At 42.0% G+C, this 27590-nt stretch overlaps 1 protein-coding gene across 3 annotated transcripts; it reads right to left on the reverse strand.

Annotated features, from left to right (window-relative positions):
• Window positions 1–240: 240 nt before the first annotated feature.
• DCAF12 (DDB1 and CUL4 associated factor 12) lies at window positions 241–27083 on the reverse strand. Of its 3 annotated transcripts, none has more exons than XM_090274293.1 (9): window positions 26718–27083; window positions 25345–25599; window positions 10937–11143; window positions 9567–9627; window positions 5563–5756; window positions 4514–4579; window positions 2186–2348; window positions 1171–1349; window positions 241–444 (listed from the first exon to the last, which is right to left on the reverse strand). In XM_090274293.1, the coding sequence occupies exons 1-9, from the start codon at window positions 26793–26795 to the stop codon at window positions 286–288; spliced, it is 1362 nt and encodes a 453-aa protein (XP_090130419.1). In that variant the 5' UTR covers window positions 26796–27083; the 3' UTR covers window positions 241–285. The 3 variants fall into 3 exon arrangements, with proteins under 3 accessions (XP_090130419.1, XP_090130420.1, XP_090130421.1); XM_090274294.1 differs by lacking the exon at window positions 26718–27083 and adding an exon at window positions 19231–19340 and having other exon boundaries at window positions 25345–25402; XM_090274295.1 differs by lacking the exon at window positions 25345–25599.
• Window positions 27084–27590: the final 507 nt, after the last annotated feature.

Here is a 27590-nt window from a genome sequence, read left to right on the forward strand (position 1 = left end):
AAAAAATATAAATAGGATTAAAAACGTTTGGTTGAGAAGCCAGAAAGAAAAAAACATAGTAAAATTCTGATTACCAAAAGGGGAAAAAGGGGAAAAAAACAAACAAAACCTTCAGATTTCTATATAGAACTTCTTTTCGTCAAGAGCCTAAACTATAGGCAAACTCTGGTGTTCCCACTAAGACATGAGGGCCTCACACAATTGGAAAAAAAATCAAAAGAAAAACAAGGAAACGGAGGATGGAAGTTAGTGTAAATCTCTGCATTTTGGGAGAGTTAGTTGTCATTAATTCCAGAGCCCAGCATAGTTTCCATGGAGCCCTGAAGGGAGGGGACCCCCTGCCACAAAGAGTTTTGTTCCGGATGAGTCGTAGCAGTGGGTGTAAACAGCATTGGGGAAGAAATCAATGTCCGAAAAGTAATTCCTCCAGGTTTCATCATGATTCTATGGAAAGTGAGAGAGAGAGACTGTTAGCACTTTTAGGCCATGGGACAGAGATGGGAAGGAGGGACAGGAATACTTTCTAGTCTTTTTAAGAGAAGAGGGTCCTGTACCAAAAACCTGATGTCAGGAGATAAATGCTAATGTGAATAGGGGCCTCGTTTTTTTGTTTTTTAATCGATTTTAGAAAAAGACAGAAATATTGATTTGTTGTTCCACTTATTTATGCATTTATTGGTTGCTTCTTGTATGTGCCCTGACTGGGGATTAAACTTACAACCTTGGCATACCAGGACAATGCTCTAACCAATTAAGCTACCAGGCCATGGATAGGGGTCTCATTTTTCCAACTGAATATTAGGGAGGGACTGAGTAGGCTGAATTATTGCTGTTACAAACCAAAGGTCTTCTCAGGACACCTGGAACCAAACTCTTTAATAGTTCACTGGCGACCCCAGCAGGAGGTTCCTTCTGCTTCCTGCTCTATTATCACCTGGAGGGGACACCCTATGTTAACTAGTGTGTCTTACTGGGTCTGTTTTCCCACGGATAAGCCAACACAGAAGCAAAATCAAGTGAAAGTGCCTCTGGTCCAAGGAGTGCTTCTCACTAGCGAAAAATTATGTGGGTAGTGGTGTGTCAGTGGGAGTGGCAATGGATGGGTATAGAGCAAAGACAAAGGTTTTTCTGGCACTGTCCAGTAAGCATGCTGGGCAGGGGCTTACTCACCAGCCAGCCTTTGCCAGTAGTTAGTTTCAGATTATCCCCTGCTAGTCTGGGCTTGGACCCATAACAAGCTGAGAGCCTCTCTTCCAGGAATCTCTGAGCTCGGATGTCATAGAACAGCAGGGAGCCCTGCCCTGTGCCCACAGTAATGATGTGCTCATAGAAGCTCACTGACCGGATCCCTGAGAGAGAAAAGGAAAGGGCAATGAGCAGGGAGAGCATACACTTGACAGTCTTCTAGCCTGAATTTCTCTGACACCGGGTTATATGGTAGCCCAGTGCGCCTTTCCCATTGCAGGGATAACTCATGCAAAAGCCAGAGAACCCTGATGCCATACTGCCATCCATATACCCAACAGGAACCTTCCTATAAACCTCAGAGAAAGGCCAGACACCTGATGATGCCCAAGATGCTTTTGGCCTAAGACCATAAGTGAGCCCTGTACCTCCTTGCCTCCCCTAGACTCGCTCTGGAGTCACTATTCGTAACTCTAAGCTCTTCTGCATTATATGTTTCCAACCTATACTGAAACTGAGGGTGATATGCATATTTACAAATCATTACATAAAGACTTGCTTATATTTGACTTAAAACCACTACTGAGGCACTGTAAGAGGTCTTTATCTGGTACTAAGTGTGTTATAAGGGTGGCAAACAACCTAAAACTGAAGCACCCAGAGAAGTACTATTTCTCACAGTGTGAACTTGTAGCAAGTCACCTAACCACTCTGGGTCACAAGGAAAATCATCTGTGGATCAAGTAAATGTATGGGATATGAAGATGTATCTTGGCACACAAAAGCTGAGGAATAACATTTGTGGAATCTATTTCCTTATGAGATATAAAACTTACTCCTGTAACAGTGACCAAAATCTCTCAAAACTGTTCATTGCAGGTATCATTCCAATAAAGCCTGTTTATTCTTTCCCTTACTACTCTCATTACACACATTCTTCTCTCTGTTCTGAAATGTGAGCATCTTAACTGAAAACAAGTCAAAATATGGGGACTCTTACCACTGCCTCGCTCCCTGGAGCAAACAGACTTAATGTTGTATGATGGCTGCCGTGGATCCAAGAAGGAGACATGAGCTTGGGAGCCCACTGCATATACTGACCACTCACTACCATAGGCCAGACACACATTCTCACGGCAATATGGCAGTTTGGTGGAGAGGAGCTGAAAACACAAAGAAAAGAAATGCATCCATGGCATTACCAGAGAGCACAGGGCAGGGCACTGTTCTGAGACACCTACCTCTGGGCTTTCCCTCATATACAAGGACACAAATTCAGAGACAAAAAGACAAGCCCCAATTAAGGAAATAACACCCTGCTTCACAACTAGGTGTGTAAGAGAAAGAGAGGGTGACTGTAATAAACAATAAGATCTAGGTACTGAATAGGATTGGTTAGGGGAAAAGGTCAAGCTGGAATTAAATAATCAGAAGCAGAGAGAAAGGCCAAAAACTGCAGGTTGTTTCCCAGGAAAACCCCAGGGCACTACAACCGAGGTCCCACTCTGTTTTCTCTGCCAGAAGAGCCACCGCCCTTCTTTCTCACTGCTCTTCAGACGAAGGGACTCAATTCTGGCTCCCCTCAGCCTAACTTGCCGATCGCACGGGGACTGTACTCCTCACTCATGGGACTGGCTCAACCCCAAGTAACTCTAGTCATTCTCAACCCTAGATCCTAGCTATTCTGCCAATTCCCAGTGGGTGACTACTGTATGTAAGGCAACAAGCAAGTGGTGTTCAAAGGCCACTGTGGCATAAATGAATAATTCCTGAGGCTCTGATTCCTCTTGAGAAAGAGCTTATCACAGAAGTAACAAGCAGCAAAGGCCTCCAGGACTAGAAGAGGGCACATGGTCCAAAGGTAGGCTTCACTTTATGCAAAAATTGCTTGCAAATATTATAAATTAAATCCATATTCTCATTACCTTACATGATTATTTCAGAGATGACTAATCTTAGTTTAATTATCTTCAGTTGCCAGTGGTTCCTAACATTTAGGTTTTCCTGCACTCACAACATGCCAGTCAACAATCCATAAGCAAATGTTTAAATGCATTGTGGATTGGGGCACTGCTTGTTAAAGGAGCCTCTCAGTAAGCCCTTGCAATGGGAAAGAAGTGTCCTCTCTGATCTCTCTTAAAGCTTTTTTTCCCTTTGATTATGAGAGTACATTTATTAAAATTGGGGACAATGAAACAAGGAAGGGCTTAGGACAGAAGAAGCAACAGGAGAGAGCCTAGGCAGAGCTGCGTTGGCTGTCTAGAAACGTTACGGGAAAGAAGTGAGCCAAGGCAGGACTGCTATATACTCACTGGGAAGTCAGAGGGAAAAGGGGGCCTTGGAGACAGGCTCAGAGGGTTAGCCCAGGATGAGCTGCCACTGCCCATTGCTCCCCTGGTTGCAAGTCTCGTGGGGACTCTTAGAGTTTAGGAGAAAGAAAATTCACTCATGCCCTGGCTGGTATGGCTCAGTGGATTGAGTGTTGGTCTGCGAGTCAAAGGGTTGCTGGTTTGATTCCCAGTCAGGGCACATGCCTGGGTTGTAGGCCAGTTCCCCAGTTGGGGACCCATAAGAGGCAACCACACGTTGATATTTCTCTCCCTCCCTTTCTTCCTCCCTTCCCCTCTCTCTAAAAATAAATAAAATCTTTTTTAAAATAAATTTTTTAAAAAAATTCACTCAAAAAGGAGATTTTTGAGTGGGTGTGCCCCAAGGAGGGCATAGCTCTTTTATAGACTTTTTTTTTTTTTTTTAAGATTTATTTATTTTCAGAGATACGGGAAGGGAGGGAAAAAGAGGGAGAAAAACATCCATGTGCGAGAGAAACATTAATCGGTTGCTTTTCACACACCCCCAACAGGGGACCTGGCCTACACAATTCAGCCATGTGCCCTGACCAGAATCAAACTGGCAACCTTGTGGTTCGTAGGCTGGTGCTCACTCCACTGAGCCACACCAGCCAGGGCAAGACTTTTTAAGGGGGCATGGGGAGAGAGGGAGAGAGGGAGAGAGGGAGAGAGAGAGAGAGAGAGAGAGATTGATAAGTTATTTATGCATTCATTGGTTGCTTTTTGTATGTGCCCTTATTGAGGATCAAACCCACAACCTTGGTGTACTGGGACAATGCTCTAACCAACTTAGCTACCCAGCCAGGGTTACACTTGTAAGAGAGGCATGACAAACTCAGGATTTCATGCGCCATGGAATCGCATGCCCAGACCCTTGGAGCACTGATGCTTCAGACAAGAAGGAAAAGACTCAGGGACAATTAAAAGTATTTTAACCATAAGGTGAATTTCTAGGTAAAACTAAGTCATGTTTATCACACCTTAGACAGAGTATTTTCAGCCTTCCAGAGATGAAAGTAGCCATCCAGAGATACTGCTCCCAATTCCTACAAGAGCGATGAAAGACAGGTTATATTCCAATCTGTAGCAACTAATATACAACAGTAAGCAGGGAAAGACATTGAAGATCAGGTCCTCCCACTCTTCATTCTTATACCATGATGACTCCAGCAGGGATGCCACAGAGTATCATCTCATTATCACCCTATGGAATGTAGCTGGACAGCTTATTAAATTGATACTGCTTCTTGAGAGAATCCAAGAAGTCAGTCCAGTTTCTAGCAATAACATAGATACCTATGGTTCAAAAAGCCTGTAACTATGCAGTCATTCCCATGACACCCTTACTGATGGAATAGAGCACACACATGAAGGATAGTTTTGTACGTCTCAGCATAAGAGCTTTTATAAGTGGAGGGTCTAAGGAGAGAGAAGTCTATCCTTAAGCCACAAATATCAAAGGGAGATAAAAGGCTAAGGGAACTACCCTTCAAATTGTGACCTGATTCAGATTTTGGAAGAAGCTTTTTTCCTCTTCTGACTCTGGGTCTCCATCTCAACACTACTTAATATCCCAGTTTCAGGAGCTCTAACTTAATGATTAGATAAGATCTGGTGGTAGTGTTGAGAAGAGGCAGTGAAGAATGAAAATAAACTGAATACCAAAGAAAAAATAGTTACTGTTCAGAGGCACATATGAAAATAACACCCAAAATAGAGCCCCTGCAAAGGCATATGCAAATATGAGACAGTCAAATCAGAGTGGCCCTGGGGACTCTGAAAGGCTGGCTCACAAATATGGACCATCCAGAGAAATATGGCAGAGCTCACACAAAGGGTGAGTTTTTTAAATCTGTTATAATTTATCATCAACATCCCTTAGCCTTCAAGAGGTACACTATTGGCTCAGAACTGAGCTATGCAGCAGGCACTGACTTGAGGGAGGAGAAGGGAAGTGCATCTTCTAAGACATAAGCCAAGAAGTTGAAACAAGAGTATAGGCTTAAGGGAACTTTTGGCAAGCTCATACCTTGTTCTTGTTGTTGAAGGCCAGAGCACGGACCTTGCAATTGTCAGGGTTTGTGTCTTCCTTGGGGATGTCCTTTAAGGCCTTGTGAGTGATGTGAGCATACACAGGGACCTGTGACACACTGTGCCTTGAATCACTTCTGGTCAACACATCATCTGTCACCTCCCAAAGTCCCATAGAGCCATCACGTGAGCCTGCAGGTCAAGAAGACCACAAATGTCAGACATACCCAACTCTCCACAGGACATTCCCACAGAAGACAAAATAGGCTTGTTCAGACTAGCTCTTTGTGCATCATCCTCATATATGCTGAAGCTTAGTCAGATGGCCCACCCCAAAACAGAACAATATGCATTTTAATAGCTACACCAAGGGGATGATTCAATTAAGGTCTAGGAGTTAAAATATAACCTTTAAACCCTGGTTGGGTTGCTCAGTTGGTTGGAGTATCATCATCCCGTACACCAAGCTGGTGGGTTCTGTATCTGGTCAGGGCTCATACCTGGGTTGCAAGTTTGATCCCCAGTAAGGATGCCTACAGGAGGCAGCCAATCAATGTTTCTCTCTCTTTCCCTTCCTGTCTCTAAAATCAATAAAAATGTATCCTCCTATGAGGAAAAGGAATTCTATATATATATGTCCTTTTTTTAAAGTTTTTAATTTTATTTATTTACATTTAGAAAGAGAGGAAGGGAGAAAGGGAGGGAGAGAAACATCACTATATGAGAGATACAGTGATTGGCTGCCCCCAGCTGGGGACCTGGCCCTTAACCCAGGCATGTGCCCTGATTGGGAATCAAATTGGTGACCCTTTGGTTCACAGGCCAGTGCTCAATTCACTGAGCCACGCCAGCCAGGGCTAACTAATTCTTATTTCTTTTTATTTATTTATCTATATTTTAAAAATTTCTTGCCCTGGCTGAGTGACTCAGTTGGTAGGAGCGTTGTCCCATACATCAGGTGACAAGTTTGATTCCCAGTCAGGGCACGCACCTGGGTTGCAGGTTTGATCCCTGGTTGGGGTGTGTATGGGAATCTCTCTTTCTCTTCCTCTCTCTCTAAAATCAATAAATGTATTCTCAGGTAAGGATTTAAAATTTCTTATGTGTATTACTTTTACAGTAAGAAGAAATTACAAAGAATTTGGCAGCAACTTGAAGACTAAACTGGAGGAGACAACTAAAAGCAGAAAGAAAATATATGAGGTCTGTCCAAAAACTATCCAGCCATGTCGTATGAAAAAGACAGGCACTTATTGAAAAAGATACAAGACACAAGAAACATTGTACACAGGACAACAATGCCTCAGTCTCCTTCAAAGTAGGAAACTTCCCAATCAAAAAACACTGTTAACATGGTCTTGATCATGCTGCAACTTTGCCGTGCCTTCTTCAGGCATGAGAACCAGGCAACTTCCATTGGGATGACTAGGCTTTCATTTCCAGATCATAGCCATAGACTCATGATTCATTTCCAGTTACGACCTTCTTAAGGAAACCTGGTTCATTGATAGCAGTTTAAATCAAGTCATTAGCACCTGCAGCACGATGTTCCTTCTGCTCTGGCAGAAGCTGTAGAACAAATTTTGCACAACATGTTTCATGCCAAGATGCTGTGTCAAAATCTCAAGACAGTAGTTTTTGGAATCCCCAGATCAGCTTCTAGTTCTCACTAGAAGGGGCACTGTCAGTCACCAATCTTTGTTGACTGCAGCCCATACACGCCCAACATTCTCAGGTGTTCTGCTTGTTTCAGGCCTTCCAGAATGTGGATCACTTTCAACAGATTCTCAGCCATCTTTGAAGCATCTATGGCACATTTTTATTTGTCCTGCACTCATTGCATTGTCCCCAAAAGCTTTTTGAATCATCCAAATAGTCTGTGATGCAAATTCATTGCTGTACTCATTTAATCATTTTGAATGCAATGGTCACACTCAATGGCATCTACCGTCCCCACTGACTAATGCAATGAAGACATCATTATTCATGCATGCACATTCCAGTCCCCTCTCCTTGACTGCCAGGTTAAATCAATATCGTGCAAACAGTTTTCGTTATATTAACAATGGCTGGACTCTTTCTAGACAGACCTCATAGAAAGACTCTTGGGTACCTCAAAAGATACATGAGCACATGAGTAGAGAAGATATAAAAGAAATTAATGGATATAGAGATATTTTAGAAAATAGTATCAACATGGCTCAGTACTCTAAGGAGACTAAAGAGCCTAAGATGAGTCTTAGTTCTCTGGCTGTGCAGCTGGGTAAAAGGAGGGAGCATTCACTAATATATATCAATGTGGTGGTGGGGAGTCTTGAAAGGGTGATGATGAGTTTAAATATACAAATTATGAGGTGGAATGTTCAGGGGTTGATGCTAATCATCACATTTGAACATGAGCACTGGTTAATAAGTACTAAACATTTTCAATATGGTAGCCACTATGCATTATCTCATGTAACCTTCCCAGTGACCCTCTAAAGTTTATATTATCATTATCCATGTTACAGATGAGGAAACTCGGGCCTCTCTAAAAAAGCTTAAGAAACTTCCTCAAGTTCATAATGTTAATAAGTGGTAGGACCAGGATTCAAATTCAGGTCTCTAACATCAGAGGCTGTTATTGTTCAAAAAATGTATACTTGGGAGAGTTATCAGCTGAAAACATAGGACACTGGCAGGGTATCTGAAAGAAGAGATGGGAGGATCCCGAATAAAGACAAGTCCCGGATGACAACAACCAAAATTAGTGCAGGTTACTGACATGAGAACAGTCCCTGCAGAGGTGACATGACAGCCTCTGCCCTCTCATTCCTTGGGGAGACAAATAACAGGGAATCTGAAAACTTCTAAACCACTGCTGAGTATGTGCTTATTCATTAGATTCATTTTCCCTCCTGGCTGCTTTTTATTGCTTGCAAAGAATCCAAAGAAGAGTCCTGGCAGGGGTGGCTCAGTGGATTGAGTACTAGCCTGCAAAATTCCCGGTCAGGGCACGTGCCTGAGTTGCGGGCCAGGTGCCCAGTTGGGAGCATGTGAGGGACAATCAATCGATGTTTCTCTCCCTTCCTCCCTCCTTCCCCTCACTCTAAAAACAAATAACTAAAACCTTTAAAAAAAAAAAAAAAGAATCTAAAGAAGTATTTATGCTCCCCTAGCTTTATTAGTAACAGTTTTCAGTATGGGCTTTGAAATCAGACCTGGATTCAGATCCTAACTCCATCTCTCACAATTTGAGTGGCTTTGGCAAGTTACAGTAATACCTCTCAGAATCTAAATTTTCTCATTTGTGAAATGAGGCAATAATGTAAACCCTTCAGTACTTTTCAGAGGATTCTATGAGATAACATATGTGAAGTACCTACTTGAGTAACTAATAAGATTATTTTTACTTGGGAATCTGGAAAGGGGGATTATATTTTTACATATGAGTACACAGTAAAAATGGTTTGCACTCTCAGCCTACCTCCTAGGCTACTGTGGGTATCCAGAAAGTATTTGAGTATCTCTAGGTTATTTTCTCTACACTCATTTCCATATTTTTTTCCCCTGGCTATTCTTACCACTGGGAAAAAAATAATGTACAGCTTTTATCAATAAAAAACAATGTTATATACTTAGTTGTATAGAAAATAATTTCTCCTAATACTTTATAAAGCAATCAACTTTTCCAAAACATATTACCAGCCATTACTTTAATGAAGTCCACAAAAACATTAGGCTAATATGCCATCACACATGCTTTTCTGGAACACAGCAGAGTATGAATAATAAATGAAGTATGCTGGTACCTCCATTTTCTAGATCAAGAATACACAGGGGAAATGACTTATCCAAGGTCACATGGTACATGAGAGAAAGAGCCAATATTAGAAACAAGATCTCCTGACCCCTGGTTGTCTGTTTACTGGGCTATTTTCATTCACATTACTATCCCTTTTGAATTTCTAGCTTTCCTCCCTCCCCGCCACACCAAAACTCCCCACAAAAAGGCAATCTTACCAGACACAGCCATAGTGTCATTGATCCATGCAATAGAAAAGATCCAGTCTTTGTGTCCATCCTTGGAGAGGAAGGAATGACAGATAAGAGAGGGAAGAAAAAGGAAATTAGTAAAATAAGGATTACAATGCACACTTTTGAAAAGCATACAAGTCTTGCTGAAAATATCTTTGTAAAAATTACAACTCTGATCTCTGGAGATTTCAACCGACAGGGCATGATCCCACAATCTTTAATGTCTGTCTTAAGGAGCTCAAAGCTGGAATGAAACTGGCATTCCTATGGAAAATAAGCATGTCTGATAGACACACATCTGTGGCCTTCTATCTCTGGATGTCTTATTTGGGGCTTCTACATATAATCACTCACCTCTAATCCCTCCAACCTCATCATATACTCTCTCCCTTGCTTCCTGGAATAAAGCTATAAATGACCTCTTTCCTGTTCCTTCTGTCTGGACTCTCTTCCTCCAGACATCAACATGGTTTGCACCCTCATTTCCTTTAGGTCTTCCTGCTCAAATGTCTTTCTTATCAGTGAGGCTATCTTCTGAAATAGCATTCTCTACATACTTTCTATTGCTTTAGCCTCCCTTTACTCTTCTCCATGGCACTTATCAACTCTGACATACTGCTGTATTTATTGGTTTATACGGTTTATATATTGTCTCCCTTCACTAGAATGCAAGCTTCAAGGGGATAGGGGCTTTATCTATTTTATCCACTGCTGGGTCCCAAGTGTCTAAAATAATGCCTAAGCCCGGCTGGTTGGCTCAGTGGATTGAGTGCCAGCCTGAGAACCAAAGGGTCACTGCTTCGATTCCCAGTCAGAGCACATGCCTGGGTTGTGGGCCAGGTCCCCTTGCGGGCACATGAGAGGCAACCACATATTGATGTTTCTTTCCCTTTCTCTCCCTGCCTTCCCATCTCAAAAGATAAATAAAATCTTAAGTATATATATTAAAAAATTAAAATAAAATGAATAAATAAATAAAATAATTAGCGGCCACAGAAGGCTCAATAAATAGTTGCTGAATGATTTAATAAACTTTGCTCTCAGACTATGGGCAATAGGATATGTGTAGAAACTAGACTTAAACACTAACCCACTGCTGCTGACCCTTGAGGTACGCTGCTCGACCCTTCATCAAAGAAATACTCTCTGTCAATATATCTGATGCTCCCTATGGGGAGTCCAGTCCCCATTTCTGAAATCTCCACCCCCACACCTCACCCCCATGCCCCGAGTCAGCAGAAATCTACAGAAAACTATCCCATCCCAGAGAGCTTGTGGGAGGAGGGTCCATGTGACCTACCCAGCTCTACTGAAAAACAGGGCTACCTCTAACTACAATTACTGGGGAAACTTACATCTCCTACACACACAGGATCTAGTGTAGGCAGTCGGTAGATGGCCAGACTGTTGGGGTTGTCTCCTCCAGTGGCTAAAAGTGTTCTAGAAGGGTTTAGCTCGATGGCATGAATACCACAGCCCTGCTGAGTTATACCTCCAGGCTCCCGGTCCTTCAAAATGGGAATCTTGGTAATCTGGCTTGTCTGGACATCCACTACAAAAAGCTTTAAGAAGAAAAACGACATAAGCTAAATATGTTCTCTTTTAATGTGGCTGACCCTGAGTACAAATATCCATTAACTTTATTATACATCAAACATTTAATTAATGCCCACTACGTGCTAGATATTGGGAATTATTAAAGGCATGGGCAGGGCTACTAGTCAAATGAAACATAAAAATAAGAAAATATAACAGAGATAAGTATAATATGCTACATGAACAGATTAGGAAGCAGTAAATTTTGCTTGGGATCCAAAGACAGCTTCGAAGAGAACTTGCATTAAACTATGGACCTAAATAAACTGACTAAAGGTTTACTGCCAGTTGGGCATATTTTAGTTATCAAATTCTTATCTATACATGCATAGAAACTTAGAAACAAAACACAATTCCCAGAACACATCACAACCACTATTAAACGTACCTTATAAATGTTATTACGTTTGCTGGAGTGACCTGAGACTTATGACAAGGTAAGAGTTATTAATATCTCACTGCTTCTATCACACACACACCATTCTGTGCTATGGCTCCATGCCTTTGCTCATGCTGCTGTTTCTACCTGAAATGCTCTTCTCCACTCCTTTACCAATCTAACCCTTTCCCTCTCCAAGATTCAACTCAGAGAAATGTTTTATGGAAAAGGTCAGTCTTAGAGAAGGCATTCAGAGAGCCTGCTGTTCAACACTTTATGTGATTTAATGTATCACTCCTTCACTCAGCACCAATTAAATGCCAAATACTATTCTAGGTGCTGGGACTGTAACTATGAATAAGAAATAATCTCTGCCCTCATATACCTTATGGTCTAGGAAGTTGACTTAAAATTCTATCAGCAATTCTTTTTTTTTTTTTTTAAAGATTTTGTTTATTTTTAGAGAGCAGGGAAGACAGGGAGAGAGGGAGAGAAACATCTTGCGTATCCCCAGCTGGGGACCTGGCCCGCAACCCAGGCATGTGCCCTGGCTGGGAATCAAACCAGCGACCCTTTGGTTTTCAGGCCAGTGCTCAATTCACTGAGCCACACCACCCAGAGTCCTATTAGCAATTCTTGTGGCAAAGCTGAACCACATCAAATCTTTGTATAAAGTAACCCACTGCTTGCACAGATGATTTGTGAAAGGAGAAACTAGGTAAGCCTTAAACTTAAAATAAATATAAAAAGGAGCCCTGGATGGTGTGGCTCAGTGGACTGAGTGCCAGCCTGCGAACCGAGAGGTCGCCAGTTCAATTCCTGGTCAGGGTACATACCCTGTTAGAGGTGTGTCAGAGGCAACCAATCTATGTATCACAAGCATATAGGTGTTTCTCTCCCTCTCTTTCTCCCTTCCTTCCGCTCTCTCTAAAAATAAATAAATAAAATCCAAATAAATAAATAAATAAATGAGCCTTGACCGGTATGGCTCAGGTGGTTGGAGCATTGTCCCGTAAGCCAACGATTGTGGGTTTAATTCCTGGTTGGGGCCCAAACGAGAGATGACTCGTCAATGTTTCTCTCACGTCAATGTTTCCTTATTTCTCCTTTCCCTTCTCTCTAACATCAATGAGCATATTCTCAGGTGAAGATGGAAAAAAAAATTAATTAATTAAAAAAATATATATATATATATGAAGGAAAGGGGGAGTATCTGGAACAAGAGTGCCAGGTAAAAAAGACTGAGGAAAAATTTTACAAAGGAGGTGGAATGGGGAGGACAACCACCCCTAATCTGTAATGTAAGCCCTTAAGGCAGCCCCCCTGCCTAATTTGCACCATTGCTGATGTGTTCCACAGGCTTTTTAAACTCAATGTGTCCAAAATAAACAATCTTCCTCCTCCCCAAATTGTTCATTTCATCTAATGCCACAATTCACCCAGTTACCCAAGCCTAGGATTTATCCTAGACTTCTCTTTCTCCCTCATTCCATCACCTGATCCAGTCCTGCCAAATCTGTCTCCTAAATAATCTTACAGTTGGTTCCTCCTTTCCATCCTTGCTCACTACCTCTCCTCCAGACAACTGCAACTAGTCTCTGTGCTTCCAGACAAGACCACCATCAAAACTCTTCTCCATACTATAATCAATCATTGTCATAAAAATGGGAATCCTCCTGTGTCAACTAAAAAAACAGCCAACCGTTCCCCTTTACCTAAATCCAAGCTCCTTAGCATGGCATCATGATTCTCCTCAATCTTGTCCTGCCGGGTGGCTCAGTTAGTTAGAGCATTGTCCTGTACACTAAAAAAGGTTGAGGGTCCAATTCCCAGTCAGGGCACATACCTAGGTTGCAGGTTCCATCCCTAGTTGGGGCACTTACAGGACGCAACTAATAGATGTTTCTTACATGGATGTTTCCCTCTTTCTCTTTCTTCTCTAAAAATATCAATAAGGATAATCCTCAGGTGAGGAAAAAAAGATTCTCCTCAGTCTGACCCCCTACCTATCTCTCTAGCTTCACATTCTGCCATGGACCTTATGCTCTAGAAATAACTGCTTATTAATAATTATTCATACAAAAATTTTCAATGAAATATATATTTTTTGTTTCATGCTCATGCTGTTCACAATGTGCCAAAAATGCTTTCTCCTACTCTTTCCTCTACCTGGTCAACATGTATTTATCTTTCATGATTCAGGTCAGGCATGTTCTCTCTGAATATTCCCTAAATGCACAGGCTCATTAAGTTCCTCTCTTGTAGGCTCCCAGGATAGCCCTCTACCCACAATTTAGACCACATTATACTGATTTTAAATCTTCTCTCTCTTTCCTATGAAGCTAATAAGGCCATCCCAATTCTAAAAGCAGGGAATTTATCTGTTTGGTTGTATAATTCTGCCCTGACAATGCAAAGCTACATAGTAGGAACGTGCATTAGCCACTTTTCAGGAGTTCTGCCCAGTGATGTTAGGGGCCCTCACATCCCTGCACTCAGAATGGGGCCCTGTAGCTGTGGTCTCCAGATCACTGCACTGTCCGGGGGTGGCCTCCTGGCTCAGTGGAAACCAGTCAAGGCTAGATTAGACTATCTCATTCAAATTCTCTCAGAAATGTGGAGCTGGTTGGTGGCAGTAGATTGCCTGGGTGATCATTTTCTATCAAAGCCATTCCACAGAGAAAAGAAAACAGAAGAGAGGAAGTATGGCCATCCTCGGTTCCTTAGCGGTTTTCTAATTCCTAGTTGTTTCCTTCTAAGATCCAGGGATACTTCCTGCTCTTGGGGTCTGTGAACTAGCCCTTCTAAAAAAAGAAAAGGTTTCTTACCCTTTTAAAGAAATAACCTCTAACTAACAAGTGTTTAATGAAGCAAAATGAACCGTCCACTTACAGCTTTGTGTTGTGTGGGACAATGCAACCATATCATGTTAGCTGCTAGATCAATAATTCCCAAACTGACTATTATAATAACTGGGGAATTTTCTTTCTTTAAAAAAAAATCCTCACTCAAGGTTATGTTTATTGAGAGAGAGAAGAAGGGGGGCTTAGGAGGACAGGGAGGGAGAGGAAGGGAGGCAGAGGAAGAGGGAGAGAGGGAGAGAAGGAGAGAGAGAGGCATTGATCAGTTGCCTCCCATATGCACCCCGAATGGAGATTGAACCCCCAACCCTGGTATGTGCTCCAACCAGGGGTTGACCCGTAACCTTTTGGTGTACGGATGACACTGTAAACAATTGAGCCACCCAGCCAGGGTGGGGAATTTTCTTTTTTAAAAAAACTATAAGAACAATTCGCAGGACCTATTCTGACCCTCCTCCATTTAGAAATTACTGAGTTTGAAGTCAATAAAACTGACTTTTTCCTAAGGATCTCCAGGAGACTATTTACTGACCAGGCTTGACAATCACTGATTTAGAAAGCCTTATTACTCAAAGGAGCACTTGGGAGCTTCTTAGAATCAAAGAATCTCAGGCTCTGCCATAGATCTAAATCAGAATCTGGAGTTTCCCAAGATCTCCTTGTCTGCTGAAGTTTGAGAAGCACTGATGGGAAGAGAATTGGCTCTGCATACTGAGGGCAATGATAAGACACAGAGTAAAGTAACTTGCAATCTGCAAAGATCTCAGTTTCTCCTGTGGTTTTTGAGGACTGGCTAAAACTTTTAATAATTATTTTAGCCAATTCCTTTGCCATTCTCTCCACTGCTACCATTTAGAAAGGGTGAGACAAAAAGGTTTCATTTATTAATACCCAAGAAAGTCTAAAGTCCAACTTCTGCAGTTTTAGAGTTAGAAAAGTTCTAGCTTTGAATTCCAAATTCTTTACCTAGTAGCTGTATGATCTTGGGCAAGTCACTTAACCTTTCTGAATCTTGTGATACATAAAACCTGAATAATATTATTTTCTCATAGGGTTGCTAAGAGATTAAATAAAATACAAAGTGTCTAGCACAGGGCTCAGCACAGAATAGGTGCTTAACAAGTGACAGCTAATAGTAATATACTATTCTCATGTTTGTTAGTTTTGCAGGGTATAAAAGCTTCTACACTGGATGAAAAATATTTGATACAAGGTGATGGAAAAACTGATTAACAGGTCTGCAGAGGGCATAGGAAACCAAGAGTTTACACCCAACCTCACCTCATCCTTGCATAGGAATGACAAAGCCCTTTTCCTTCGAAATGCCTCCCCAAGCTCTCTGACAAGGGGTAAAGGCTTCACGCAGTTCCCGTAACACTTCCCAGAATGGGGTTACTCCACATTACCCTACTGGGATACCTGCCAGAAACTAGCTGCATGGCAAGGTAAACTTGAGGCTCAGTGGCTCCCTGCAATTTACATTCCAGAACGGAGGGGGAAAGAAAGCAAAGGCCTTACAATCAGGAAGACTACCAAGTACATCTCTGCATGCATGAATGTGTATGTAGACACATGCAAATGTTCATACACAGAAAGATCAAGGTGGCTTAATAACATGCAAGCGCTCACAAAATTTCTAAAACTCAAGAGTGTTTTAGATGGAGCCTAATGGAGAAAGGAGAGCAAATCCACATAGGTTACCCAGACATCAAGGTAAACTATACTGAGTCAGACAGTATAAGGCAAGTGGGCAGCCTAAGTTTACTGAAAGTTGGGAAAAGAAAAGATAATCAAAATCAAAGAGGATTCCATTCCCTATTCCAAACTTAGAATATGGGGAGGAGCAAAACAGAGAGCCAAGACCAAGAAACACAACAGAAAATGGCCAGACAATACATATCAAAAATTAAAAAAGGGATAAACTCTGCAATTTCAATTTTAGGAATTTGTGATAAGGAAACAATGACAGGTGAACAGTTTTAATTCCAATCAGCAATTTTAAACTAGTGAAACACCACAGGAGACTGAGTAAAGCCACATTCTTACTTCCTGAGCATTATAGCACAAATACATAAGGACAACATGGTTGTGTATTTGCCCACTGAGAAGCAAGATCTCTCTCTCGGTGCTACTTTGAAATCCAAAAAATTTCTGTGACTAAGAAGGGAAACTCCATTTGCTGTATATCCCATCACTGTATTTTCAAGCCCCTACATTACTCACCCTCCCCAGAGAAGAAGTATAATACATAACTATGTTCAATTTTTATCAGTAAATAAGACAAGTAATGAAGGGCAACTGGTCAAGGCCACTTTCACCATTGCTTTAGGCTAAGAAAAAACAAGGTGTATCTAGCTGAAGTAACATTTTTAAAAAATCAGAGTTGATTGATACTTTATCAGCAATAACAGAAATTTTAAAAATGCAAGAAAGATCACTCATAATCTTCTCTTTTCAAATGTTTTCATCTGTCAAGTTTCTGTTTAGCCCTTAACAACATGCATGTATAACTGTGCATTATAACCAGCAGAGATACAATTTTATCTCATTATATTTATCAAATGCTTTGTATGGTATTAGTCTTCATAATTATGTTAATATCTGTATAATATCAAGAACATTTGATTTACCATAAATTACTCAAGTATTTGATCGTTAGCATTTAGATAAAATAGCTTTCAGTAATTATCTTGTTAAAAAAGACTTTTCCTTTGGATAAATTTCTAGTCTGAAAATATTAAGTCAAAAGATATAATATTTTTAGGCCCTTCATGCAGCAAATAAGTACCACCAAGATGTACCAGGCTTCTGAAGCATAATGCAAATTACTCTCAAAAAAAGTTTTTGAGGCAATATATAGATTGTTCCACCACATCATTATTAAAACTGTTTTTTTTAAATTATTTGCTTATTTATTTATTTTTAGAGAGGAGAAAGGAGAAAGAGAGGGGGAGAAACATCACTGTGTGGTTGCCTCTCACTTGCGCCCCCAACTGGGGACCTGGCATGCAACCTAGTCATGTGCCCTGCCTGGGAATTGAACCAGCGACACTTGGCTTGTAGGCCAATCCTCAATCCACTGAGCCACAGCAGCCAAGGGCTTTAAAACTGGTTTTTACTTTGTTTAATTTGTACAAGGAAAAGTATTTTCTACATTCCTTTTATAATGAAATTAAATAAAATTTCCCATAATTTACAAATTGCACTTCCTTTTTAAAAACAATTTTTTAATTTATTCATTTTGAGAGAGAGAAACACTGACTTATTGTTCCACTTATTCATGCCTTCAGTGGTTGACTCTTATATGTGTACAATTCACCAGAGCCAAGGTGCCAAAGCATGTGACTGAATTCTCCAGATAAGAACAGTGATTAACATGATTATTCATTATTAAAGGCTAGACATGAACCAAAGGGAAAAGAAAAAAAAATTACCCCAGGGAGATTTAGTTAGCCTTACCATCCAACTCCCCAGTGACTGAGTCAGTCTCTTTCTCTGTAGTTTCTGCTCTGCATCAGCCAAATGGGTCTATTCAGAGTTCCTCAACATTCTTTGTAAGTCCCCGACTCTGCTATGGAATGGACACCCCTGTTTCCTTTCCATCAGCTGAAGCCCCTTCCTCCTCTAGGAAATCCTCTCTAAATACTCTAAACTTATGAATGACTTCCTACTATAGGAGCATTCCTGGTTGGAACTACTAATGAGGCATCTATGTTGTGACAAACTTTGCATGGAGTTATGTATGATGTCCCAGCTAAGATAAGATTAGGACCCATGTATTATACATGGTGTGGTCTTATGCTTTTTTACAGGAAGAACTGGTACCTCATCTTCCTGGAACATTAATCAGAAATGAAGATGTCCACCCTCCCCATAACAGTATTTTATATTAAGAGAATTATGAATATATAGTATGAAATGGAAAATGCACAAGAATATTTAAGATATTCTTGGAACTTCGAAGATATTTCACAGTTGCTCAGTAATGTCCACTCACTGAGTTGTCCTCTGCCTTTAGGGGTATTACATATAATATAAAGAATTCTGATAAGGAATAAGAAAAATCAGGGTCCAAAGTTAATTCTGCACCTATCATTATAAAATGCCAGGCAAATTCACTTTTCTCCTTTGTATCTGTTTCCTCAACTATAAAACAAGAAATGGAGCTCAATAGTTAGGATTATAGTATCCTTAAAGTCCCTTCCAGCTCTGTCTAGGATTTGCATGTGTGTGTCCACAGGCACATGCACAGGTTTTTTTTGCGAGGGGGAGGGGTTGTTTTTATGTCACTATAATCCCACACAAGGTAATGTCTTGCTATACACAGGAAGGTTCAATTAATGTTCAATAAATGCTTATGGATTTAATAAATGTGAACATAAATTACAAAGCTGTCCCACTACATTATAGCCAATGAGATGCAGAAACATTACTCCAACTCCTTTCACATTTAATAAGTGTCCTGATGAGAACAACCCCACCTGAAGTATGAGAGGGACTGGTGACCTCCGCAGATACAAATGCAAATAAGGTCATTCAAGTACAATTGCAGCCAAATTAGGAAGCCCAACCACAATCCTGGATTGAACCCAGCTGCCAATTTTGGATCAGTTTCTTACTTTTACCTCCTAGACCAAGAAACAAACATATGAACAGTCCCCTACTTAAGGGTCAGGCAGAAAAGTCATACTCCTAGCTATCACCAGGAAAAACTATTTGTCTAACTCTCACATTGAATCAGACCTAGCCACTGCTCCCATTCCAATAGAAAGACGTCCATATGTCAGCTTGAGAAGAAGTAAAGATCTCTTACTCTGATTGTAAGGCCCATCAATGACACAGCTGGAAAAAAACCTTGAGCACAGGAGTCAATGTTCCTCCTCTGTACACTTTCCAATGTCCCAAGCATCAAACAGACTAAACCTGAAACAAAGGGCTTAGATCACTTACGAGAAAAATTGCCCATCTCAGTCTCTGCAGTGGTTGTCAACTGGAGGCATAATGTTTGCAAATGCATGCATGGTACCTACATGCATATGTGCGCATGCCTGACTGTCACAATAACTGAGGGTGCAAATGAGGGAGTGGGAGTATTGCTGGCATCTACAAAGCAGAGGCCAGGAATATGAAATATACAGCAATAAGAGGCGAAGTTCCAGACGAGGAAGAAACCATCAAAATACCATCATTATTGTTGTGGAAAGCTGTCCTAAAGAAGTTCTTGAATTCCTCCATAGGATTGCTGCTCAGGCCCTAACATTCTTATCATTAATTTTCTCACACACAGAGAGTGACCTAAAGTCTGTAACATACTACAGGAAACAGGATTCCTGGGGCCCACACCTGTCCTAGCCCAAGCAAGGCCTTCCCAGGATGAAGACAAGTCAGAAAGGGGCAGCCAACTCTAGCACATTCATATATGAGAGGCATGAACTTATTCCTACTGCTCCTTTTCGTAAAGCCTGGTAACATCAGTTAACTCTGCATAGAACATTAAAATTTATGAAGTATTTCCAATCTAAAAACACTTTGACATACGGGCCCCAGCAGAATGAATCTGCCAACATAGCAATTCTATCACTTCCATATCTAAAAATTTCCCTCAAAAGAGTAAAATATTCTGAAAATAAGATGAAGACTAACTCTGGGATAAATCTGAACATGAACATTTCTTACTAGATAGAGGATAACCACATGCCATTTAAAAAATGGCTAAATAGCCCTTGCTGGTGTGGCTCAGTGGATGGAGCGTCGGCCTGCGAACCAAAGGGTCGCCCGTTAGATTCTCAGTCAGGGCACATGCCTGGGTTGCTGGCTACGTCTCAGTTGGGGGTCACATGCGAGGCAACCACACATTGATGTTTCTCTCCCTCTCTTGAAGAAGAAAAAAAAATGGCCAACTAGCAGGTAACTATCCTAATTACAAAAGATAGAAAGATCATACAGATAAGCATACTGTTAACCTGAGCTGTACATCTGACAGAGTCCAAGGAATTCTGAAGGCATTTTAAGGTATTTTCTAAGAGACTGTAATCCCTTTGGGAAAATAAAATAGTAAAATAAGGGGGAATAAATAAAAAATTTCATCAGAGCAAAGCTCCCACACTTCACCATGTTTTGTTTCATTGTGTCTCAAATTGAGTTTCATATTCTTCTTCTATGATTTCAGGAATCTAAATATGTAAACTCAGGGATGTAATTTTATAGCTATTCTCTCAACCCTGGTATCTACCATTCTACCCCATCCCACCCCTGGAATTAGGCTCTTCAAAGTTCCTCCTCCTCTCATCTGGCAGCAAACTGCAGCCCAAACTCATTTGCTCCATCAAGATCTACTATGTCTATCTGTAAAGTCAGCAGTATACTTCTGGGAGATGGTGAGGAGAAAAACAGCCCTGACATCCAGCTTGGTACTATCAGCTCACCCTTGTTGGTGTCTTGGTAAAAATAATTTACCAAGAAATTTTTTTGTAAGGCCCTCGCCGGTAGCTCCATTGGTTAGAGGGTGGTTCTGATACACCAAGGTTGTGAATTCCACCCCTGGTCAGGGCAAGAATCAACCAATGAATACGTAAGTAAGTGGAACAACAAATGCATGTTTCCTTTTCCCTCTAAAGTCAATAAGTAAAAATTTTTTTTAAAAAGAAATTTTCAGATAAAACAATTACGGGTCATTTACACAATGGCATGTTACTCAGCTGTAAAAATAAGAAGAAAATTTATCCTTTGCGACAGCATGGACGGACTTGAAGGACATTATACTAGGTGAAATAAACCACTCAAAGAAAGACAGCTACCATATGATTTCACTCATATATGGGCTCAATGAAAAAACTGAAAAATCAAGCAAAATAGAGACAGACTTAGAGAAGAGCAGGATGACAACTAAGCGGGGTAGGGGAGGTTAAGTGGTGGCGGAATTAAACAAAAAGAAAAAAGGACCCATGGACATGGACAAGTGGTGATTGCAGGGCAGGGGGAGTATAAGGGAACTAAATGGTAATGAGAAAAAATACAATAAAAAATTTTTTTTTAATTTTCCTATGAAATTCCCATTTCCTAAAGTGTTTCCCCAAATCATCTTTGTAAAACCTTTCTAAAACCCTCTTACTGAGAGGTCCCATGGTTCCCTATGGTGTAGGTTCTCACTAGTGGCAATGAGCAACTGTATTTAAGTCCCTGGTAGTCTTTGGCTGGAAGGCATCAGTAAATGGGAAATAAGAGTTCGTGTCTAAAATTAAATTCCTCACCCTGGCTGGTGTGGCTCAGTGGATTGAGCACCAGCTCGCAAACTGTAAGGTCACAGGTTCAATTCCCAGTTGGGGCACATGTCTGGATTGCAGGCTAGGCCCCCAGCTGGGGGTGTGTGAGAGGCAACTGATTCTCTTCCCTAAAACCATTACTCCAATGATGTTACTCGCTGCTTAAAAATCCTTGTCTCTCCATTCCTCACAGAATAAAATCTTAGCTTGACATTCAAGGGCTTCCACAATTTGATCCTAATCGCCTTTCCAACCATACATAATCTCACAACTCTCTTCTAGATATACAAAGCTCTTGTCACACCAGATTCCCAACATTCCTTAAAGCACTCCCCTTCCTGGGAGCACACCCACACCTTTCCTTTCCTCTTCCCCCCTCTTCCTCTCCAACGCATGTGCATTTCCTGAACTCTAACAAACCCCATGAGGCCTTGCAACCAGGGAACCAATGGGCAGCAGCAGCTTCTCCTGGGCTAACCCCCTGAACCTGTCTCGAAGGCCCCCTTTTCTCTTCTCAGCGAACCAAAGAAGCCCTGCCTAGGCTCATTTCTTCCCAATGACATTTCCAGGGAGCCAAAGCAGCCTCGCCTAGATCTCCTCTTGCTTCTTCTAGCCTAAGCCCTTCCTTGTTTCACTGTCCCCAGCTTTAATAAATGTACTCTTAAAAAAAAAAAAAAAAATCCTCATAAATGGTTGACACTTTCCCCATAAAAATACAGACTTCCAGGTTCTCTTCAAAAAGAAATCTATTAATGCTAGGCCCAAACTGCTACATGGCAACAGCTGGCTGGAGCCAAAAATTCCTTCTCTGGTTCTTTGCAATCTCCACTACTTCTGTCTTGTGCCTGGCAAGCTTCTCTCATTAGTTTAGCTTTTCTGTCTGGCTTTATACACAATCTAGTTTGCAACCCTAAACCAGGAAAATATACCTACCCATCCTGGTTCTCAGATCTATGTTCCCATTAAAATTATACTACCATTTCATCTTTAAATAATTTAGTAAAAAATATGACCATACTAATTTTATTAAAGACTAAAACATAGGCCAGCCATCTTTGCTGTTATTCCTGTTTACCGGCCTTCCAGTTTGAGTGTCAGCCCACAGCATAGGGCGAATTCCACCCCAGGAAATAAGCTACAGGAAAGCTTACAAAATGTCTGCTACTTTTACCAGAGGATGACCCACTGACTCAGCAGAGATTTCAATATTAGAGCCCCAACCCAGTTAACTTGCAAATGACATGGCTATTTAGCATACAGGTGTTTTGTTTTGTTTTTAAAGATTTTATTTATTTTTAGAGAGGGAAGGGAGAAAGAGAGGAAGAGAAACATTGATCAGCCACCTCCCTCATGTGCCCTGACCAGGAATTGAACCTCTGACCCTCCACTCTGATGTATGAAGCCCAACTTAACTTACCCTGGAGAATCCAACATGAACTCCTCCTCCCCTAAAATCTTTACATATTATCCAAGTAAGTTTTCTTTCTTTCGAATTAAGGAAAGTCCCAAGGAGTGCCAAGAACATTGGAAAAGGCTTTGGATTCATTATAACTAATATTATTTTTGAGTAAGATATTGGTCCCTTGAATTATTTCCCAAGATGTCCACAGCCACCTTCTCAGCACTCAATATTACCACTCCCATTCTAGAGATAGGAAAACAAGGGCACAGCTAAGGGAATCATTTGCCAAATGTCACGAAGTTCAGAGAACAGCAGTCTTCCTGATTCCCTACTTGGCTTCTGGAAGCTAAGCAAAAACAACAACAACAAAGCTGGTGTGGCTCAGTGGATTGAGTGCTGGCCTGCAACCCAAAGGGTCACCAGTTTGATTTCCATTCAGGGCACATGCCTGGGTTGCGGGACAGGTCACCAGTTGGGGGCATGGGAGAGGCAACCACACACTGATGTTTCTCTCTCTCTCTTCCCCTCTCTCTAAAAATAAATAAAATCTTAAAAAAACAAACAAAAAAACCCCCACTAACTATAGAAAGAAAACAGGCTCCTGTTTAAGGTCATGAGGACACAGAAAGAAAGAGGTAGTATTAACAGTAGGTTAAATTATTACTTAATATTATTCTCACCTTCAAAATAATAAATGCCAAAAGCAGGAGACTATGATGACTACTTTAATTTATAATTCAGCAACAGTTGCTGAGCAAAACATTATAATGGTATGTGTGGGGAGTGGAATGAATTCCTCCAAATAAGACTCTTTCTACTCCAAGTGACAATGATGACAGTTCCCTTAAACTGGGAGAGGCAGCCTCAGAGACTAGAAAAATGAAGTTCTATAGAGGCTTCCCGCCACTACTTAGTTTTGAAAGGCTTCTCTATGACAAAAAGCCTTCAACAGAAAAGGAAATGAAAGCTTGGCCCCAACCACCATGGTAATATTTCCTTCCTTAAAACTCACATTTAGTCTTGACCCCTATGACTCAGTTGGTTGGTCATCGTCACGCAAAGCGAAAGTTGCCAATTCAATTCCATCAGAGCATGTGCCTGGGGTTGTGGGTTTGGTCCTCGGAGGGGACCAAATATGAGAGGCAATACGAGAGACAACCATCAATGTTTCTCTCCCTCCCTCCCTATCTCTCTAAAAATAAATAAAATCTAAAAAACAACAAAAAACCCTCATGTTTAAATTTTTGCCTATGCCCTTTATAAACATACACTTCTCTTAGTACTTAAGACTTTCTTGATCTACAGCAACCATCTTTGTTCTGAATCATCCCAGATGTTTCTAACCAGGGTAAATTTACCCAGCCATTATGACATTATTTGTCTATTCACACAGAATGAGGTGAATATGGAGAGAAAGGCTATGCCTCATCTGATCTTTTCTCACCCTTCATTCAGGATCATTTCCCACCTCTAGGCCCCACCTCTTTTCACTTGCCATTCCTGACATCAAGCTGTTTGTACCTTTCTGTTCCAATCGTATCCATCATATCCAATCATAGATAGACTTATTTTATCCATGCCTATAATTGTGCTGGTTATACAGCTTGCTGATAAATTTTCCCTTCATTCACTTATAACTGTCTTCTAAGTCATTGTATGTAAAAATACCCACCTACTTAATTTTTCTGTTCTGAATCCTTTTCAAGGAGACTACTTTGCAAAGAGCAAACATATACATCCTGAAAGATACCATCAGACACACCTCCCTGCCCATTCTTATAATAGTACATCTTTAGATTCTATTCCCTAAAAGTGAAATTTGCTAAGTACTATTTTAAATACTTCTACATATGCTTTTAGGTTAACAGCTAACACCTAGGTTTTCACTACCATGTATCCTGAATGATGCTCAATCTTTCCTCTCAGGTCTCTTTCCTACATTTTTCTCTTGAGTCCTCTGACTTAAAAAGCAACATAAAAAATCAAAAAGTCAAAAAAAACTCTAGAAGCAGTGGCATACCTGTATGGCAAGTACCTACAGAAAGGCTCCTTGAAAGATTTATCTGAAACGTAGAAGTGGGAAAAGAAGCAGAAGAGAGAGAGAGGAAGAAATCACCAAGAGACAGAAGAAAATAGAAAGGAGAGTAAAGCAATCTACTCCCAAGAGAAACTGATGGGGAAAAACCAGCAATGAGAGGTTCTAAAGCATGTGGAGTCATATATCCCAGGCCTTGGATAAAGTCACATCCCCCCAGGCACTTACCGTGTTGCATTTTGTGCCACACACCACCTGCCTATGATTCAGCCACTGAGATGCAAATACTTTATTAAGGGTCCCAAGGTGAAACTCTTTCTCCTTCAGGAGACTGGGAAGTTGCTGTGCTGCATAACCATACAACACACGAGAGTAGCTGGTTTCACTCTGTAGCCTGACTTCTCGGTTCTTCAGGTAGTACACTAAGGATCTCTTCACTGGGGGGAGTCTTTTCCTTTTGTGAAGGGAGTGATCCCAGCCAAACTGTGGAAAGCAATATTAGAAATCAGGGCTTTGGCTATCTTCCTTCCTTCAGAACAAGGGATCCTACTGTATTAGAGAATTCACCAAGAACTCATCCTGCAGGATATACATCGTCTGGCAAAGTGAAATACAAGAACATGCAAGAGAAATACAAGAACAGGAATCTCAACCCAGACAGTCCAGTTTAACTCTTCCAACACTGAAAAGATGCTGCTCCATAGTCAAACCTGAGAAGGAATGAAAAGACAAGGGAATGGAGGCAGAGAAGAGGACAAAAAGTTTACTAGGCCTTTTAGGATTTAAAGATACAGATTCCCTAAAGTCATCCTTTTTTAGGGAAGGGAGTGAGGGGCTGAATGATTACCACAGGCCTGGGCTACATCTCTATCCAGCCCCTTCCCCTTCTCAGCCTGTACTCCCTGTGGAGCATGAAGGATGCAACCCAAGGAGTCAGATTTAGGGTCCCAGGTCTTCCAGGATGCACGACCAATGGCCGCCCCTATGTCACGAGGCCCGCGCTCCAGGCAGTTGTAGAATTCGAAAATCAAACACCAACGGAGTGGGAGGACGGGAAATCAGAGTCCGAGTACGTGTCAAACAAGGTCTTCCCTTCCAAAGAGGGCGATATAGGGATTATATCTGGGAACTGCTGTTTGTTCTAGGGGTCCAAGTTGACAGCTCAGGGCTTGGGTATCCATAGCGAGATTACTTCCTGTATTAGCAACGTAATCATCCCTGCCTCCCGGGGCCCTTGTTAAGGGGGCTTCACTCTCCCTTCCCCTATCTTCTGGGACGTTTTGTTCCCGATTCTCCTCGACTTCCTTCCTCCAAAGCCCATTCTAGTTTTTCCTCAAGTCCCATTCCCGGCTGCAGGTCTTCCGCAGAATATAGACCATCTTTAAGTTCCCCTTTAGGTCCTCACCCCGGCCTATATGCTCTCCAGTGAACTCTTAATGGCCCAGCCCTGACTGTATAGGCCGGGACTCCGCACTCCGCTCTCCACCGTCTCCTCCCCGACTACAGACCTTGGGTCTGGTTCTGGTTCCCTGATTTGCGAATCCTAGTCCCCTCTGGGTGCCTCCGCCTCATCACCCGAGCCCCAGCCTCTCATCCCTCACCTGCGGGCCCCGAGCGTCACTCCCAGCTCCCGGCGAGGCTGGCGCTTTCCGCTTCCTGCTAACTGCTTTCCGGGCCATAATGGGCAGCGCCGCCGCAGCCCCGCAGCCACATGGGGCGGGGGAAGCGAGGGGGAGCAAGACAGCAGGTCATATACTGGACCCCGGGACCGTGCACCTTAAGTGTGCCCGGCCCGGAAAATGGCCCGGACCCGGAGCGTCAGTAGGAAGAGGGTAGGCAGGCAGGAGGGAAGGAGGGAAGGAGGACAGAGGCTGGGTAAGGGAAAGGGAATGGGAAAGGAAAGCAGGAAGGAGAAGCTTCCCAACGACCAAGTCTAGAAAGGACGGCGAGCGACTAGAACCAAAACACCCCCCTTCGTCCGTCCGTGTTCCGTCACCCTTGCGCAGCCGCACTCCGCAGTGCGTCACCACGGAGACACCACCCGGACTAGAGGGGTGGGGGTTAGAGCTATAAAGAGAATTCACGTGTGTGGGGCATAGCGGCAGCCTACCCATTTCTAAAGGTTGTCTTTTGGCCACGGTTGGTAGGCGGTCTGAGGCTAAAGGATTCCGGTTCCAGCCGCCAAACCTCCGACCCCATCCCACTTCAGGTTCCCGGAAGTGAGGGCAGCTAACCCCTCTCGGGGAAAGAATCTCTTCCACCACACGCCTTTACCCGGCATCCGCCACTGGTTATCTCTCTTCAAGCGCCTCACTTTTCTCTGAACCTATGGCACACGGAGCCCGGGCGCCAAGGGCTGGACAATGGGGGAAAAGACAGAAACTTCTCCCCCCATCCCAGCTAGGTGGAGTCCGGCACAGAATCCATGCCAGCACGGTCATAATTTTCCTCTGCAAAGAACCTGCCCTGCCAGG

This window comes from Furipterus horrens, unplaced genomic scaffold (assembly GCF_987537825.1).
Source record: "Furipterus horrens unplaced genomic scaffold, mFurHor1.1.pri manual_scaffold_4, whole genome shotgun sequence".
Lineage (NCBI taxonomy): Eukaryota > Metazoa > Chordata > Mammalia > Chiroptera > Furipteridae > Furipterus > Furipterus horrens.

Bases quoted from the DNA above. Each gene is read 5' to 3' on its own strand.
- DCAF12 (XM_090274293.1), bottom strand. From the start codon at position 26,795: ATGGCCCGGAAAGCAGTTAGCAGGAAGCGGAAAGCGCCAGCCTCGCCG. The intron at 9,628-10,936 runs GTAAGTTTCCCC...TTCCTCTCCAAG, and splicing joins ATCCTGTGTGTGTAGGAGAT to GATGGACACAAAGACTGGAT. The intron at 445-1,170 runs GTGAGTAAGCCC...CACTTTCCATAG, and splicing joins CTACTGGCAAAGGCTGGCTG to AATCATGATGAAACCTGGAG.